General features: G+C 49.8%; 1 protein-coding gene across 4 annotated transcripts in view; it reads left to right on the top strand.

The window, feature by feature from the left end:
• COL5A1 (collagen type V alpha 1 chain) overlaps positions 1–19,020 on the top strand; it is a 152,091-nt gene that overhangs the window by 65,335 nt on the left and 67,736 nt on the right. For all 4 annotated transcript variants that reach the window (XM_035555043.2, XM_035555044.2, XM_035555046.2 and 1 more), the window contains exons 5-11: positions 1,976–2,107; positions 3,918–4,064; positions 4,232–4,480; positions 8,463–8,612; positions 8,946–9,002; positions 12,718–12,759; positions 13,038–13,100. In XM_035555043.2, coding sequence (XP_035410936.1) covers positions 1,976–2,107; positions 3,918–4,064; positions 4,232–4,480; positions 8,463–8,612; positions 8,946–9,002; positions 12,718–12,759; positions 13,038–13,100 — 840 coding nt within the window. The remainder of the gene's footprint in view (positions 1–1,975; positions 2,108–3,917; positions 4,065–4,231; positions 4,481–8,462; positions 8,613–8,945; positions 9,003–12,717; positions 12,760–13,037; positions 13,101–19,020) is intronic.

The following is a 19,020-nucleotide window of genomic DNA, read 5'->3' as shown; positions in this document are numbered from 1 at the left end:
GTGTGTTGTGCTGGGTGAGTTTGGGGTGTCTGCTGTGGCTCCAAAGCCTGACCGTGCAGGTGCTGGGACTTGCAGTGCTGTCCTTCTGTGTACTCAGAGGAGCTGCCAGTGCCTCGAGCTGCCAGAGGACGCGCTGCTCCTGTTCTGCTGCTGGGAAGCAGGGCAGGATTGAGCCAGGATTTCTTCCCCTGCATAGTTCAGGAGCTGCCGTCAGCTGAGACTAAAAGTGAACTCGGCTTTAGCAAATTCTCTCCTGCTTAATCTTCTGCGCTGTGTTTATCCAACGTGCCTTTCTTTGCTTTATCTGTTCCTCGTGAATACACCAGTTTAGTTCTGGTCGCTTATAGGATACAGGCTATCAGTTCTCCTTGAGGTGTAAATCCAACCTTATCAGGAAGAAAAAGCTTTCAGGCTTTCTTCCTTGCCTCTCAGAGACAAGCACTGAGTCTGCTTCTGCGGCTGTTTTATTTCAGCTTATCCCAACAGCACCAGACACTCCACGCGACCTCATGCAAACGGGGGAGCTTTGCCTGACTGAGAAGGGCGTAAATGGTTTAACTTGGTCCTCAGCGAGAGCAGGGGTGGTTGGGGTCCTGCGCTCAGAAATAGCAGATGCAAGGACGTTCACATCATGAGCATCAAGCAAATTGTCTTGCCCAGGTTGGGCATCCTCCTGTGGAGGTACATCCGAAGGGGCAGGCTGCTCTGTTGCTCTGAGCTGCCTGGGGAGGCTGGGATGATGTTATGTGGGGTGAGGAACCCCGACCCTCCAGCAGGTCACCCTGCAGGTGGTGGCCAGAGCTGGCTGGAAACGGGAGATGTTCTGTGAGACAAAAGCATATTTTCCATTTTCCTGGTCCTGCATCCCCCTTTTTTGTGGTCACTCTGGAAAAAAAGCCAAAGCAACAATGACAGAACTGAACTCCATGGAATTACTTTAAAAAAAAAATAATCTTTTTTTTAATGGTAATTGAAAACCACTTTGCAGACATCTCTGTTAATTTTCTAAAGGTTATTCAGAGGAAGCAATGACTAAAAAACTTAAACCACGGCTGAATTTTAGGATAACTTGCATAGCATTTTAGAGCTGCTGCAGAGACGGACGCTCTTGCAAACCTGCTTTCCTTGCGGATCGCTGCCAGAAATGCAAGCAGCACTTTTCTGGTGAGGTCCGACGGTGGTGTTCAGGTGACACTGTGCCACTGGGGGGCTGTCCCCCACCACAGGCCAGCACCCGGACCAAGCGCAGCTTGCGTGCGCGAAGGCAGCCCTGGCCTCGTGCTTCAAAAACATCCTTTGGTTTTCCACGGGGCTCTGAGACGTTCTGGCCAGGCTCCGGTCTGGGCTTCTGGTTCCTATTACGTGCCTGAGTCGTCCTCTCAGTTCTGCTGTCATGCTCCTTTTTTTATCCTTAGCGATATTTTTCTATTATTAAACCAGGCTTTTCCCCCTAATTAAAGCATCAGCTCTAAAAATCCAAGTAGTGAAGTCTTTTCTTATGTAACCATCTACTGAATAAACTGTGTTTTTGGTGTTGTGGATAAACAGTAGAGTGATTTTTTTAGGAAACTAAAGAGCAATTTCTGCTCTGACCTTTGGGCTTTGGCTGTGCCGGGTTTGCTGTGCAGTCTGGGGAGCTTGCAGCGCACCTGGCTTTCAGTCAGTCTCTGCAAACTCCCTCTATTTTTATTTTATTTTTTTCTGATTATCAGGTGTACTTCTAATCTTTCTGCATCTGCCACTGCTGCAGGTGGAAAATTGAGGTGAGACGGGAGTTAGAGTGAGGAGCCGGTCTCTTTTATGAGGCAAGGTGATGGGGTGGGAAAAACAGGAGTGTTGAGGCTAACGAGCAGCTGGGAAGCAGCCCAGCACCGGGGCTTTTCCTTTTTCTTTCTCTGCGGTGTTTTATCCCCTCACCTGCAGCGTGGGGCTGCTGGTTCTGTGCACACCCTGACGCTGCTTTGCCTCCCCGCAGGGCGACATCCAGCAGCTCCTGATCGTGGCGGACCCCCGAGCAGCCCACGATTACTGCGAGCACTACAGCCCCGACTGCGACACCGCCATCCCCGACTCGCCCCAGTCCCAGGACCCCAACCAGGACGAATATGTGAGTGGAGGGGCACGTCGGGTGGGGAGACCCCTGGGGGAGATGGAGATGGAGATGGGGATGGGGTTGGGGATGGGGATGCTCTGGGGGCAGCAGCATCAGGCTCCACGCCGTGGTTGTGAACACACTCAGCTCCTTCATCCCGTTTGCCTTTTCTGCAGCTCCAGCATAAGGCAGTGGCCCAGACAGGGCTTTGTTTTTAGGATCCACCACTCCTGGCCTCTGCCTGCTTGGCTCTTGCCCCCAGGAGTTTCCCTTCCTTTCTGCACTCCTCCCGTTTCCAGCAATGAATAGTTGCTTTGAGCTCAAAGCTCGCAGCAGAGAGAGCCTGAGCTGACTCCGAAGCACCGACCTTCCCAGGCAGGTCGAATCCTGTCCAAAACATGCACCTGTTCCTAAATTCCAATTTTTACTGTTAAACTTGAAAAGAGATTAAGCACTTTTTTATTAGTACTTTCTTGAAACAGGTGGCAAGGGCAGGAGAAGTATTTTTTTTTTGCCTGTGCATTTGCCATTTGAATTTCATTTTGGCAGAAACGTTCCCAGCTGATCTGTAATGATTTCTCCTGTACATGCTGCTGTGCTAGCTAGTTTGTTTCTACAGTCAGATTTATTTCTTTATGGAAAAAAATGGAAAAAAAAAACAACAACAAAAACAAACAAGCAAACAAAAAACCGCCTGATAGTGTGCCTCTTTATTTCTGCTGCTCAATTGGAAATGCCTGGACATGGCTGATTTCCAGCAGACCATCACCTGAATTTTACACTTTTAGGAGAGGTCTTGCGCCCAGCTCACAGCAATTAAAGTGTCTGGCACCCTCAGCTGCTTCTCAGTTCCTTGGCTGCTGCTTCTGCCCCATTCGTAGGTGCTTGTGTGCACGCTGTCTTTCAGCTGGTCTGGGGTCTGCAGGCTCCTGCCACATCCCCACCAAGCTGTGATGCCATCGCCCTGCTCCAGCTTGGGCAGTTTTGGGCTTAGGTTAAAAATCTGCAGCGTGAGGCAGAGCACGGCAGCGAAGTGCTGTAACTGTGCCGCCAGTGCTGCTGGAGAAACAAAAAAGCAAAATAAAATAGACTCTATGGTCAAAATATATGGTAGTAGGAAAAAAAACTCTCTTTTTGAGCCAGCAATGCAACAAGAGCTGGCTTGTCGTAAGGCCCTGTGTAAGGATAACTCTTCCATGTGCTGGCGTCTGCTGCCAGCAAGAGCGATGGACTGGCAAAGAGATTTGCCATGCCCGGCTGTAACCAGACGTTTGGTTTGTATTTCATTTTGAAGAATGACTGACGCCTTGTGGAAAACCCTGAAAATATCTTGGTTTTGAAGCCCTTCCGCCTGCGGGTCACGGCAGATGGGAAATCACACGCACACCGTTAGTGCAATCAGAGGAGTGAAAGTAGCAGCCCTGCTTCTCTGAGTGTGTGTTCATCCCCCTCTGCGTGTCTGAGATGTGACCCAAGAGGGCTCAGCAAGTGGACATATAATAAAAAATCACTTTTTGTTTGATTATGCTATCACGGGTGACTAAATTCCAGCAAGGCGGCTTCAGTTCTCTCTAAGGCAGAACATGCCCCATGGCTCAGATTGTTGGGAACCTGAAATCACAGCAATTGTCAAAGCAATCAGCCCAAAGGCAGGCTCTTGGTGAAGGCGTTGCAGAAGCTGATGAACAAGAGGAAGGGAAAGATGGTGCCGTGCTGATCTGCACCACGGCGTGGCCCACCGATGTGAAATAAAACCTAGAAAGGGCTGGCAGGAGCGTGCTGGGTGCCACCAGCTTATTTTCTGCTTCGTGTTTTCTCTTTGCAGTACACCGATGGGGAGGGAGAAGGTGACACCTACTACTACGAGTACCCTTACTACGAAGACGTTGATGAAGCTGTAAAGCCTGAGGCACCCACCACCAAACCTGCCCCCCCCGAAGTGGCTGCTGGAGAGCGACCTGAGACCAAGCAGGTACCGACGCGGGGTCCTGGCAATGGGGTGGTTGGTGAAAAAAAACAAAAAAACAAAAAAAAACAAAAAAACACCTTCATCGAGCGATGAGCTGAGGGGTGGAGGATGGTGCAGAACACCCGTTCTGTTTCTCTGGTTCTGGCATTTTAGCTGTGTTTCTCCAACAGGACTATCCCGCCCCCACACCGTCACCCGACACAGGAAACCCCACGGGGCGGACGAAAGGGGACGCTGCGGTGGACGACCCCCTCGTGGACGAGTACAACTACGAGACCATCAACGAGGAGTACTTCACGCCTCTCCCGTACGAAGATGTCAACTACAATGAAGAAGTAGACCCTGAGGGTGGACTCACCGAAAACGCCGTGGAAGCTGAGCTCCCCACGAGTACCGTTGTCACCTACAACGAGACTGATGTAATTTTAATGAATACTTTTCCTTTCGCTTTGTTTTTTATTACTTCTGATATTTCATAGCCCTGAGCAAAGGAGATGTGATAACGCATATGGTAAATCTCTAGGTGGCTTGGGCAGCTGTTGGAAGAAGACGTTTCATAAGAGATACTCTTACTCGAGATATTTCAGGGTGTGGAATACAGATATTTAGGATTTGATTGAGGACTGTTATCCTGGAAAAATTTGCTCTGGTTTTTAAACTATTACATTTGTCCACAGATAGACCTCTATTTTGAGTACAGATCTACTAAAAATGAGATCAGTCTGGATCTTAGAACTGATATTCTCTGGAGTAATTGCATGTTTAGTTACTTAATATGCTTCAACTGAAATATGCCACACTTGAGACCATTCTACCCTTAAGTCTTGCCCAGTTTTTATTTTTATGTAGGAGTTCAGGTAGTCCTACGTTGGTCTCATCCTCAGATGATACAGGAGCATCAGCAAGGGGCATCAATAGTGGGATGGTGTTTCTGGGGGGATTTGTTAGGACCTGGCAGAATTTTGTGGTTCCTCCTTGAGTGGAGAGGAATGGGACTGCAGCACTCGAGGCTTTCTGGGAGGTTCTGGAGGGTGGCAAAAGAGGCCAAAATAACTGGAGCTGGACCCAAAAACTTGAATTCAGAGGTGTTGGAGGGAAAATGTCTGGAAGAGCCAAGGAGCTGGAGCACAGCAGGAGGTGAGGGCTGGTAGGGTGATGGGATCGAGCCCAGCAGCTGGGGATGGAGCTGCCACGGAGGAGGCAGCTGGGCGGCCCAAAGCGATACACAGAAACAGAAAACACTCCAGCATGTCTGAGGGAAGTGAGCACCAACCTGAGGGAACCAATGGATGGAAAACTTTTTTTCTGTTTCCTGACAAACGGCCAGAAATCTCTGGCCGAGCTTGAACTTTCTAATAAAGAAGAATTGAAGATTGGATAGGGTGACCTTAAAAAAAATTGGAAGAGGAAATAAGAGGCTCAAGGGCCACATTAGCAGTTTTTCCTTTAGGAAAAGGAAATCGAAGAGGAGGATAGTTCAGGGAAACCCACTGCAAAGCTTTCTTTTGTGAAAACTGAGCCTGCTCTCAGCAAAGCAGCTTGCAGGAGGGGGCGTGCGAGATGTCTTGTCCCCAGATATGGTCCCCAGAAACTCCAGAAGAGGCTGCATGTGAAAGGGGACGGCTGCAGGGGTGGGAGGCTGCTCCAGTTCACCCAGTTGCTCCACTGAATCGCTCAGTGATGAGCAGAGGAAGGGGGACAGCTTGTGCAGCTGAGGGAGACTTCCACGCACCGAGGCAAAGGCTAACGCAGTGTGACGTGGCGCAGGCTCCCCAAAAGTGGCAGCCTGAGGCGCAAGGATCCCAGCGGAGGATGTGGGTTTCAGGTTCACACCTTGATGTGGAAGGTAAGGGCCCCACCTGCAGTTGTGAACTCTCGAGGAGACAGAAACAGAACCCTTTAACCCAGCGGCCGAGCAAGCTGCCTGCGAGCAGTGTGGAAGTGGGGGTGTCTGGCGCTGGAGTTCACCTGCTTTGGGAAGATAGCAATTCCTCCATCTGAATTTATAAGGCGACTCAGTCTTACACAAGTGGACCTTTCAGGGGGTGATGTGTGAGGTTTTGGAGGCAGGTAGTGTCTATTAACTTTCCCGGGCTTGAGCTTCATTATGGCTGATAACTCCGTGATAAATGCCAGTGAGCAGTTCTGAGATTTAGGAGGCAATACTCCCATGAACAAAAGGAGCAGGGGACAGATATGTTTCGTTCATTGCCCGCTATTCATCAAGCAGTTTACTTTGCTTGTCTAGATGCATATACCAAGGGCTTCCTATCTGCATCACGTTCTTAAAAGGGAAGGCTGAAAGGTGATTTACAAGAAGCTGTTATCAGCAAAGAATCGCAGTATTGTGCACGATGATTTTTTGACCTCTTGTTTTCTTTTTGGGCTGTGTTCTCATTGTAAAGGAGATTATTTTTAGTTTTGTTTTGTTTTTTCCAAAGCACCTGCATATCTCGGCATAGAGAACTTTCCTTCTGCTCTGCACAGTTATTCAGAATATTACCTCTTTCCATGCAAATTGATTTGGGGATATCAGAGTATCAAAACAGACTTTTTTGATGTTAATGTCAGGAAATGCAATTTGAAAAAAGCTTGCTGTATTATCTCTAAAAGCTTTACAGAAAGATAAACAGGTTTTGAGGTTTCAAAGTGCAAACCCAGATAAAAGATTTTTAACAGGATAAGAGGTGTGATAGCACTAGATCCATTTGCATGGTACAAAGGAAAAATAATGCTCATTTTTCCAAGTTTTGTAAGCAAGAGTCGCCATCGGGTTGTTAAAAAAAAAAAAAAGTCCATAAACATAAGCTGCAAATTTTTGCTATGTCAAAAAATTGATCTAGAAGCAACTCAAGTCTATCAGTGATGCTATCAAATACCTTTCTCAAAAATGTTTAGAGGCTACTTATGAAATGTGTCAAACTTTAATAAAAGAACCTGCAGCCAGCTTTTCGCCTTGCCCAGACTTTGGATTGAGAATCGTAACCAGAAGTTTTCATGTTAAATGCTGGCAAAGAAATTTGCTTTTAAAGTTTTCTACTCTATACCATGAATGGACAATTCACTAATGTTAGAATCAGGCAAAATCAGTTTCCAAATGGCTCTGAGAAGCTGGCAATGATATCGAAAGAAGAGGGAGAGAAAAGCAGGGTATTAAGAGAGCATTATTTTGTAGCAGGACCAGGCCCGTGAAATTCTGTGGTGCTCTTTTGGATTTTACCTCTGTCCCCAGTTTTTCAATGCTCTGATCCAAGAGAATATGAGACAGGATGATTTGTCATGAATTTTTCCCTGCTAATTAAATGATAAAGTGGGCAGGGCTGGGAATTGATATGAGAGAGCCTAAATCTTTGTATGTTTGCCTTAGCACCAGGCTTATTCTTTAAATCCTCTTGCATTTAGGTACAGATGCTCATGCTTATGGATTCTGAGCAGTTTGGCCATGGAAAATGAGGTCTGGAAGTGGTGGTGGCATTTAAATAGTTCTGAATTCACAGCAGTGAGGAGATGATTTCTCTGGGAAGCACTGGAAATAATTCAATTTATGGACCATTTTGGTCATTACCTGGATGGGAAAGAAACAAAATGATTATCAGCACATGTTCTTCTTTATGGTGCTCTTCAAACTGAAGGGTGCCAGAGACAGTTGCCCGCAAGGCTACAGAAAGGGCAAGGAGATGGACATAAGCAAGGAAATTCTGCTATTTATTTAATATCCTTGTTTATAGACCATAGTATCTGTTGCTGTGAAGATTCAGACAGGATTTAGGGATTAATGAATCAGATTTGTAAAAATTTCTGCTACTGCTCCTTGGAAAAGCACAACTGACTTGGATGCCAGACAAAACAAACAGGAGGTTTTTGTATAAGCAACTTGGATTTTTCCACATTTCCTCCCGTAATTGGATTCTCATAATGACACGTTGCATTTTTGACATGACTTTTTAGAATGAGACTGGATGTGATTTTTTTTTTGGTGCTTAATAATCCAGCGACTCCAATATTCAGGCTGAGAGAGATGAGCAGGGCCTGGAGCTAGAAACTTTGGTTCCATGTTTCTTCAAGCTTCTGGAGCATGTTGGGTTGTCCTGGCGTGAGCTCTTGCTGTGCTGCTTTGCTGCCCTCGCTCAGGCTGTTACACCCAGTGTTATGTCTGGGATTTGATGGAGAAATCCCAGGGAAGGCCAGGGTACACATCAATGTGAAGATCCTGCCGTTGGAGAAGACTCTTACAGGTCACTGGAGACCTTAAAACTCCAGATTTGAACTTTTCTGCTTTTTATTTGCAGCTATTATTATAAAGCTGCTTCACTTCCCCAAACTCACTGTCTACCCTTAGGTTTTCAGCATGTGCATCCTATAGAAGTTTACATCCTGATGTGTTCCTCCTCTTGCTTTCAGAACCCTCAAGAAGGAGACGACCTGGATAAAGATTTCACCGAGGAAACAATAAAAGAATACGATGGAAATTACTACAACTACTACGACAGAACCGTGTCTCCTGATATCGGGCCGGGGATGCCTGCAAACCAGGACACCATCTACGAAGGGGTGAGAGTGCTTCTTCCGTCGGATGTAAACTTAGTTCAAAACGTTTTTATTTAATGTTTTTGAACGTTCCCACAATGATAGCATAGAGGTGGGCACTGCAAAGGGCTCCTATCCCACTTGGGTTCATCCACCTCGATGCATGTGCTTGCTGTACAAGAAATAGCTCCATGTCCTGGTTGGGTGGAGGTGTCCCTTTTCTGCCCTACAAAAACCCGCAGTCCTCTGGTGGCAGAAGCTGCCTCAATATCCCCAGGTCCTGCGTGGGGCCGCGTTGGTGGTGTGAGTGATGTTCTCATCAACTTTTTGCCTTTCTTCTTCTGTCCGGTGCTGCAGATCGGGGGCCCGCGGGGTGAGAAAGGACAGAAGGGGGAGCCTGCAATTATTGAGCCGGTAAGATCGATCTCTGTTCTTTTTTTTTTTTTTTTTTCCCAAGGAAAAAGGCATAAAGGGTGTGCTCTGTGTGATTTGGTGCTCTGTATTCCGCTGTGTAGCTGGGAGGAAAATTTCCCATGAAAGAATTACTTGGTTCATTTTAATATAAAATCCTGTAATCATTTTTTTTTTGTAATTTCACGAAGCAGCCTAAATTAGGAAGGAAGTGCAAAATTTCCCATGACATCTCTCATTCACTGTAACAACCCAGGCCATGTAAAATGGAAGTGCCAGGCAGAGGCCGTCCCCAGCTCTGTGGGATTTTGAGGACCTCTGCAGCTGGTGGCTGTGTCCCATCCTGACCTGAACCTGCAGCTTGGGGCCGCCTTTAATGGTGCAACTAATGGGGTCAGCTCTGTGGAAATAAAAGGGTTCCCACTGCACATCGGGTGGGAGCTGAGCAGCAAGGCTTGCTCCTCCATCTGCTCCTGGCCCCCACCAGCCTCACGCTTCCAGAGGAGCCCTGTGCTGTCCCAGGAGGGAAACTCAACGCTTTCCTTCTTTACAATTCTGCCCTGGCCCACTCCCGAGGTGTTTTTTTCTTTCTGAAGAGCAATAAAAACTGCCCGTGCCCTTTGCAGTCTGCAGAAAATGTGGGTTTCCAAGCGAGCATCCCTCTGTAGGTGTGCATGGAGCTGGGGGCTCCGCAGTCCCCAGCCCTGCTCGTGCTGGGACAGCCACTTGTGGCTCAATTCGGGCAGTTAATGTGTGTCTGCCCCTTGCTGGGTGCCAACGTGCCCCTGGGCTGGAACTGGGGGCTTTGCATCCCTGCGGTTACCCCATCAGCAGCGTCCCCGAAGGGCCAAGCACAGGCTCGCTGCACACCAGCAGCTCGGTTAACCTAATTTCCCTTGGCTGAAGGCCCGTGCGGCGCCCAGCGCGGCAGCAGCACTTCCCATCGCCCCCAGCCCCTCATTTTCCTTTGCATTTTTCCTCCCTTTCCTTCTTGAGGAGACTTTGCCGGTGCCAGTGGGGCGATGGAGGAGCTGGGGGGGCAGCAGCAGGGCTCTGCAAGCCTCCCCGCCTGCTTGATAAAAGCATTTCCGAGCCTTCCTTCCTCTGTTTCCCTTCTGGGTCCCGCTCTCAGGCTGCAAACAAAGGGCAGGGAGCGAGCGATGCGCTGAACCGCGGCGTGGGGAGGGTGGGGGGCGAGCAGAAAGACGCGGGGAAAACGGCTTCAGCAGCCTGCCCTCGGCCAGAACCAATCCGAAACACTACAGAGCGAACAAAATAGTTAAGTTTAATCATCCAGAAAGAATTTGGCCGCCTTTGCTATTTCAAAACACTGGAGCCACGTATAGCTTTTGCCAGAAAGTAAACAAGACCAAATGCTGCCTCGTTCCTCTCCGCTCGGTTCCTCCTCAGCAGAGAGAAATTCACGTTCGCCGTGCTCTTTATCTCGGTTCTGACTGGGGCTGCCGCAGAACGGGGAAATAAAAACCAAGCAGGGAAGGCGGGTTCTGCTGAATTTTCTCAGCTTTTCATTCACGCCGCCCGGCCCTCAATCCTTGCTCGGTGCTGACGCTCACTGGAGGCAGCAGAGCAGCACAGGCGTGGGGTGAGGATGGTCCTGCTTGGGGGCACGGGGATGTTGGGACCCCCCCCTGTGTCCCAGCTATGGGGTGTCCTGCCCTGCCTGGCTGGTCCCAGATCCTCCTCGTGTTTCTGCCCCTCGTGTTGCTGAGCCCGTTGTGTAAACAGCAGAGATCCCTTGCCGCGGAGACTCTCCAGATGTCCCTAAAGCTAGGGCTCAACGTAAACCAACAGATAAATACGGGGAGATGCCAAGGATGTTTGTGTTGTGAATTGGCTCATTAGCCCAGACCCCTCCGTGCCGGGGAGCATCCTGCAGCCAGCTGTGGGAAGCAGAGCCCTGGTGCTGTGCGCACTCAGGCCGTGGTGATGCTGGCACCCGGCAGCCCCCAAAAAAGTCTTGGGGGGGACAGAGGTGGGCTGTGGCTCTCAGCACCGGACTGGAGACACTTACTAGCCTGGTGAAGGGGAAGGGTTGGCATTGGTTTCATTTTTGGAGCCTGCCACACCAAAATGTGCCATCGTTGGTCTCGGTGTCACCAGGGACGGGCCTAGGGGTGCCCCTGTGGGTTTGCTGGGAGCTCTGGGGTTTTCTGAGCAACATCCTCATTGGGGACTGAAAAGGAGCTGGTGCTTAGCAGATGTCATTCCTTGGGGGGGGGCCTTCTGTGTCGGCATAGCTTGCCACATCTTACTAGCCCACAACAGCGAATAGCTCACTTAGTGAGGGTTGAGGCAGTGTTGTGTAAGGTTTCCCCCTAATTTACACCCAAAAGAGAGCTGTGGCTCCGTGGCAGTCAGTGACACTGCTCTCAGAATGGGTGCAGGGCAAAGGCTGTGAGCTGTTCTCTTTACCCATGGAGAACGATGCAGGTGCTAGTAGCACATTTTCCCAAGTGCACCCAAATGAAGCGGAAAGCAGATTTAAACGACATGGTAATGGAGAGTATGGGTGTGGGGAAGGACAGAAAATAGCGCTGGCCCTGCATTAACGGTGCCGAAACAGCACTAATGGAAGCAAGGCTGGCTCCTGACAGCATGCTTGGTCTAATTTTTGCTCCTCTGGGGTTAGACACTGTGGCTTTGGGGGCAGGCCTGGGTTTTCTTCTCCCCATTTCAGACTCATTCAGCTCAGCCCTGTCTGCTGCCGCGGGCTCAGCCGACGCTTTTAGCACCAGAGCCCAGCCGAGGGTGGCTCAAGACCAAGCACTTGCTTCCCCCGAGGCGAGCCCGTGGGGGTCTGCAGCCTTTCGTGGGCTGCTTGCATCCCCTGGGAGCGATGTCCCCAGTTCCACAGAGGAGCTGGCAAGGGCTGAAAGCGCCGTGGCTCGAGCGAGGTGCCCGCTGGGTGCGTGGTCACTGGTCCCGAGATAAAAGGGCAACGCTGGCTGTGGGGCTCTTCCCAGCACAGCGTCCTGATGCCTGCTGGAAAACGTTTGCCTGGCTTATTGGGAGGTTTCTTTCCTGCCTCTTACATACCAATGAGGGGGAAAATAATAAAAAAAAAAAAACCTCTCAATTCTACTGAGTGCATGATAGATCTGATTTAAAGTTATGACAAAATATTTAGATTAAAAGGAATGAAATAACATTATTCTACCCTTTTGCCCACACAGTGATTTCCTAGGTACACAGAGTAAATCACGGTGTGCAGCCTGCTAGGAAAAGTAATTTCAGAAAAAAAAAAAAAAAAGAAAAAAAAAGCACCTTGCAGTTTGATTATTAACTTTTTTTTTTAAAGCTGCTTGGGCTTAGAGACAGCTTCTTCCTGACAACGAGCCCTTCTCCCACTGCAGCATAGCTGAGGTTTGCACGTGCCCCAGGTTTGCCTGCCCTTGAGCTGAGGGAGAAGGGTTTTGGTATGGAAGGTGACCCTGTGCTGTGGCAAGGCTTGGTGCTGGGGGAAAGGGCTGTTCTGCCATGCCCTGCGTGATCCAGATAAATGGTATTTGGCTTTTCAGTGGGCAGGTGGTGTCACTGAGAGAGAATGGGAACTGCTCAGCTTCTGGGATGCCCGGACCCAGCAGCAAGACATGAAATACTTAAGGACAGACAAAGCATTGGGTTTGCAGCCCTGATGTTGAGGTGACTTTGAGGATGTGCCCTGCTAATCACTGTGTTTTTCCTCCCTCTTGTTTAGGGAATGCTTGTGGAGGGCCCCCCTGGTCCCGAAGGCCCAGCAGTAAGTGGCACTTTGTTTACACCTCACTGGAGGGTGCGTGTGGCTCTGCGGTGCTGGACGTGTGCGTTGCAGGGAGCTGATGCCCATGGAGGGCTCAGCACCTGTCTGTGTCCGGGATGCATCACTTCCATGTGCCATGCATGTGTACAGAGCTCTTTGGAGTCTATTTTCTGGAGCAAAAATAAGCAGAAAGCTCTATTTCTTTTCCTGCGCTTTCTATGAATGTTACAAATAATGCGCATTTTCATTCAGTGGCTTTTTTTTTTTTTCTATCCTAGGGCCTTCCAGGACCTCCAGGACCAACTGGACCCGTGGGCCTTATGGGAGACCCTGGGGAGAGAGTGAGTACCCCCATTCTTCTCCTCTTTGAAGCCTTTTGTCATTTTTTTGTGTTCAAAGCGGGACTGTGGTGCATCATTGGAACCCTAAATTCTGCTGGTTGCACGAGGCGTTTGATAGCACTCCCTCTCTGAGTCCTTGGTCTTAATGCCTCAGAGCTGGGTGAAGAGGATGTCAGCCCTAAAAGATGCTTGCGCCAGGGTAAAGGGCAGACCTTTGCATCCAGGGACAAATGGCTGGGGACTAGCCACACTAGTGAGCTGCATTAAACAATTTTCTCCAGGTTAGAACCAAGAACAAGGCTGACAAACCCTCCGCTCTCTGCCTGCACTATTTGGCATGTTGCTGCTCATTAAAGCGTGGGAGCTGGGCACTGGGAAAACAGGATGAGCCAATGCACAAAATAGCCATGAGCACAGTAAATTGGAGTTCACTGTGATTCTGAATCCTCTTCTCAGCTGGTGCGAGTCCTGCAGCAGAGGGGTTGGTTTTGGTTGCATCCAGCACAGCCCCTGGGGTCACACCACCGTCCCGCTGCGTTTTTCACCCCTATTTTGGGGGCTGCTGAACTCAAGCCTCAGCTCAGCAAGAGGTGTATAAGCATTAGGCATGCAGGGAAAGCCTGGATTGTCCTCACTGAGCAAAACCAGCTGTAATGGGGCCAGGCACTTGCACCAAGGCAAGTGTCCAGGACCACGTCAGGCTCAAGGGCTGGGAGCAATTTTAGCGGGTGCTAGAAGTTCACCTAAAAATAAAAGCAGCCCTAAGGACAGGGCTCTTTGTGGCCTGAGGCACAGAGTCTCAGTGACCAAAAGGCCAAAAAGCATGCCTACAGATGGCTCTTTGAAGGCAGGCTGGCTGGAGGTCTGTTTTTCCAGCCCTTCTCTGGGAAAGCGCGGGCGGGAGGAGAGCAGCAGTGATGCTGATTGCAGGAGATGTGCCTGGATGCACCGCGTCCCACATCTGTCAGTGCTGTCACCTGGTGAATGCAGAATGCCTCGGCGATGGAGGGAGCACTTAACAGCAAACACTCCCCAGTCTGATGGCCAGGGCCTCAGCAGCTTTTCCCGGCAGATAACGCAGCAGGGTCTGACATACCACGGTGTCCTCCGCTGTTTTAGCAGCTGCTTTCTGGGTGGGGAATTGTCCTATCTGTCCCCAGGCTCCAGCAGGGAAAGGACAGGGGGACCCAGACCCTTTGCATCTGCAGGGTTTCGTGCTCTGCTGGCAGAATTTCTTGGATTTTGTTGGATCCTGTCTGTACAGGGTGGGAGAAGCTGCTCAGGCTCAAATGGGAATGTCCATGCAGACGAGGGTGTTGTGCTGTTCTGATGCACATCTCAACACAGCAAATTGCTGCGACTCCAGTTAAGGATTCGTGATGTAGCATTGCTGTTTATCTATTTTCCATTTTATTTTCTATTTCAATTGCATAACCTAAGACCCAGAATGAACACGAGGGAGAATTTGCTCCGTTGCAGAGAATCAGAACGAGATTTCTGTGCTACAAAGGAGCTCAGCGTAGCTTTGTTTTTAATGCTTAAGCGATGCTGGAGGTTTGCATGGCTGCCTCTGCAGTAACTATCGGGTCTGCATCAAATCCTCTGGGTTTTATTCCTCCTTAACCCTGCAGGCAGGCAGCACCAGTGGCAGCCCCTCTGGAAATGGCTGAGCACACTTCCACGCTAGGATGAGATGAACCACAATGTGAAAACTCCAGCTAGACCAGCTAAATGTTCTTCCCTAAATCCTCTGTAGCGGGGCTCTCTGCATTAAGCAGGGGCTGAGCTGGTTTTCACCAGTCTCTCCTACCCTCAGCTTTTAAAGTCCACCTGTGGTCCCTTGCAGGAAAGGCTTGGGGTCACTCTGGAACAACACTCCTGGGTCTCTTTTCAGCCCCATGTCCCCCTGAGCTGTTGTCCTCCCCAGCACCTCCCCAGCACCGCCCTTGCACCCTTCCTCTCCCACCCATCAAGGTGGTTCTCCAGCCCACCCGTTCACCAGGAAAAAAAAGCAAGAGATGGGAAACTGCATTTTGGTGCCCACTGAAAACAACGCCCCGTTGTTGTGGGATGTCTCCCCGTGGCCTGGCTGCCATCCTTGGGGCACAGCAGGACCAGCTGCGCTGCCACCTTCCCTGCCTGCTGGGGGACGAGGCAACCAGCTGGCTCCAAACCTTCCGTACTCACCTCCCAGCCTGAGGACATGTCTTGCAAAATGCAAGTGTTGAGAGAAATAAAACCACTGCTGGCCTGCGCTGGAAGGCGCCTGGTGTGGTTTTCAGGTGTACTTGAGGAGATTGCTTAGGTGTTGGGGTAGTGTGCGGTGACCCTGGCTTGGGCCCCCTAATTTTAATTAAGGCTCCTGGTTGCCTCGCTGGTCCCGGGGGCCTTGGCTACAGCTCGCTGGCTGCCATGCTGCTGCAACCCCCCGGGCCCCTTCTGTAAAGACCCCCGCTTCATTTACACTCCTGGTGTATTTATTGTTGTTTTTTTGATGGAACAGTAATAACATTTCTTGTGGTTGTGACATGATTGAGAACGAGAGGCCCTGCCTGAGCTCCATCGATCGGTGTCTGCGAGCTCAGAAAGTCAATACGCAGCCACGAGCCCGCGGCTGGGCACCGGGGCCACCGCTCCGAGGTTTGCTTAACCCTCGAGCCACCACGGATCTGAGTCTTCCTGCAGTGCCCTGGCAGGGCTCTGCATCCTTCGGAGTTGGAGTTTGTAGGGGACCATCCACAGTTCAGCCGGGCAAGGTCCCAGCAGTGTTTTGCAGCACAAATCTTGCGGCAGCCTAGGATTAGTCAGCACAGCTGTGTGGCTCCATCAGGCCCTTGGTAGTCTTCATTTGCCCTCATGTTCAGCCTCCAGGGGTCCAGCTTGCTCTGCTGCTCCCCTCGATGCTCTTCCCCTGCTCCTAACAATTATTTGCGTGCCAGGATGGGTGCTGACCCTGATGAGGAGGGAGGTAGTGCTTCTGCCGCTTGTCCACGCAGATGTTTGCTGGCCAGGCTCCTCCTGAATGGCCGTGCAAAGCCAACCAGCAGCAGACACGCTGTCCCTGGTGTTGTCGTTACACACCCTGAAATTAAAGGCTTAATTTGCATTGTAGCCCAGACAGCACATCCTGCTTTTACAGTGTCCGGAACAGAATGTAATCCAACATATTGTGCATGGAGAAGTGATGAACTTGCAGAGCCAGGAACTGAAAGTGTATTAAAACACTCTTTTCAATTAGAGCAGCTCCTCTTTAATTTGTTTGTTATTAACGCTGTGCATAGCTCATGAATTTACATGGCACTTATATGTGTACAGTGAGGAACATTTCTTATGCCTGCATCTGATAAAGACTTATTTGCAATCAGGCAGGTGCACCGAATTAATATACGAACAATATTCAGCTATGTTAATATTGGCCAACACTCATTTAGCTCTGTTTTATTCGTCATGTCAGTTTGTTCATTTATCCCAGTTACTTTACAAAGCAAAGAGGAGCTCGCATCACCAGCAAAGCTGCAGAGCAGCCTGTTTGTGGGAGGTAGCAGAGGGCTGATCGGGGGGTTTCTTTCAAGCGGTGGGAAGAAAGAAATATGGCACTTAGGAGGCCAGAGAGCTGTTTCGTGGGTACTCCAGAATGGAATGAAGAAAAGGGGAGATTTTTATTTATTTTTTTATTTTAAACAAGATGGTCTGTAGCATTATAACAAATCTCAGCCTGGTCGCTGACCCCATTGCGTGTTGGGAAATAAATGTGGGTGCCTTGGTGCTGCTGGGCTTCTGAGCAGCCTCCCTCCAGCTCTGAGCAAAAGCTGGTCTCAAAGCCCTCGTTACATTTTCCAAGCTCATGCAGTCATAATGTCTCCATGGCCTTATTTCCACTGAGAATTGTTTTTCATCTCAGGAGTTTAATAGGATCCCTAAAATCCTTCCTGCGGTTCTGAAAGGCTTGAAGCTTTCAGGGTACCCTTTCTTCCATCAGGTTGCAAGCGGTGCCTTACACAGAAAACCCTAAACGCTGTGAGAAAGATCTTTTCTCATGCAATTCTCTGGCCAGGGTAGAAAAAAAATCCTTGACTTAAAGCTCAAAACTGTGGGCTAGTGGGTGGGTCTGTGTGCCTGCTGCTGGGCACCGTTCTCAACACCCACCGTGTGTCTGTCCGTCACTGTCTCCTGTGTGATGATCATGAGAACTAACACAGATGTGAGTTTAAACGTTCCCTTGAAATATTGCCTTAGTGTTTGTGCTCAGCGTGGCATCTTGGAGCACTGCACCAAATGAAAGTTGAAGTTCCCATCCTTGGTTGCTGTATATCAGCAGATCTCTATTTACATAATGAGAGTGACACAGATTTACACCAACGGAGGGTCTGGCGTGCTGCATTTCTTAAAGGCATTCCGAGGTTTCTGCAAACCAGCCTCAGTTTAAATTTACAAAGTGCTTTGTGGTTTTGATTTTTCCTCCATACCGCTGCCCCCCCACTGCGCCACCCCACAAGGAAAAGACCTCACGCACCCAACCTGAAACAAAACGAGGCGTTTATGGAGAAAAACATTCCACCAACATTTGTCGGGCAGAGTACACAACAAGAGATAAACAAGCTCATTCCTGATCCGTCATACGGGGGACCGGAGCTAAAGGAGAGGAGAGAGAGGGAAGAAAGTTTATTATATAAGATGAGCCTGGCCTAAATTATTTATTGTGCTGCTGGTGCAGCAGATGGGGCTGCCCTCTGCACCTCGTCAGCAGAGCCAGGGACTCCGGTGTCGGCCAGACTAAGTAAACACCAGGAATGTAACATCATGAGCTTGTCTTGAAAAATGGATGGGCTGGCGTGTCGCGCAGCCTTCCTTCGGCGCTGAGGGAGCTGTTGGGTGGTTTTGATGATAAATCACGGGCTGCAGCGCTGGCTGCTGCGGCGCTGGGAGCGGCGTTGTTATTCCGGGCCGGTTGCAGTGCGGAGCTGGGCGCCTGGCCCGCGGCACCGCGCCGCCCTGTGATTGTGGTGCAGGGCAGGGGAACAGCCCGGCGGGGTGGGGTGACGGTGGCTGTCGTTCCCCAGGGCTGGGCTCTAATTTAGGGCTCGGAACTTTGGCTCGAATGCTTTGGGTTCCTTTTTTAAGAGGGAGACGACGAAGGAGATGTTAGGTTAAACAAGGCAGAGAGGGAAGGGGAGGGAGCGAAAAGATGTGAGGTGAAGCCAAGTCCAGTGCACCTGCAGAAACAGGGAGCTGCACGGCTGAGACGAGATGTGGGGGAAGAAAACATCACTTCCAGGATGGCCTGAGACCCTCAGCCCAAACCAAGGCAGGTCTGAAGGATGTTTTTAGATGCCCCATTTGTAGAAATAGACCCAATGAGCACCCAGATCTGAATGCAAGACAGTGAGGCAACGGTAACGCTTCAACTACTTTTTTTTAATGCTCTGCTTTAGGGACTTTGTACCCTTTTGTCTTTCCCTCCTCCCTCTCCCAGCTTCACCCACCTTCCTTTGCATTGTGTGGTGAGCATGCATCTTCTCAGGACAAGGCCTGGCTCTTCTGTGTCCGTGCAGCGAGTCCATAAGCATCTGGGATTGTGGCAGGATTTTATTTTCCCTTTTGTTCGGTGTCTGTATGGGCTTAAGAGCTTCAGACAAATGGGAGAGAATAAGAACTGACAGAGATGTTTATCACTTGCCCTTCTAGGAGCTTTGGTCCTCCACAGATGACTTTATTGTTGGCATTTACTGACCAGGGGAGTGTCCAAATCGTCAAGCCTGAGCTGCTGGCCAGGCAGTTCTGCCTACCTTGCCATGAAGTGAGCACCAGAGCTCCTGGGTCAAGATCAAGTCACTCTCAGCCCTTTAAGCTGGTGTGAAAATTGCAATTCTGCTTGCAGTGGTTGGATGTCATCCTCATTTGTATGTAGGATTGGTGGATG

This window comes from Cygnus atratus, chromosome 19 (assembly GCF_013377495.2).
Source record: "Cygnus atratus isolate AKBS03 ecotype Queensland, Australia chromosome 19, CAtr_DNAZoo_HiC_assembly, whole genome shotgun sequence".
In the NCBI taxonomy this organism is placed as follows: Eukaryota; Metazoa; Chordata; class Aves; order Anseriformes; family Anatidae; genus Cygnus; species Cygnus atratus.
The sequence above is the reverse complement of the archived record's forward strand: the minus strand, read 5'-3'. Positions and strand labels throughout refer to the sequence as shown.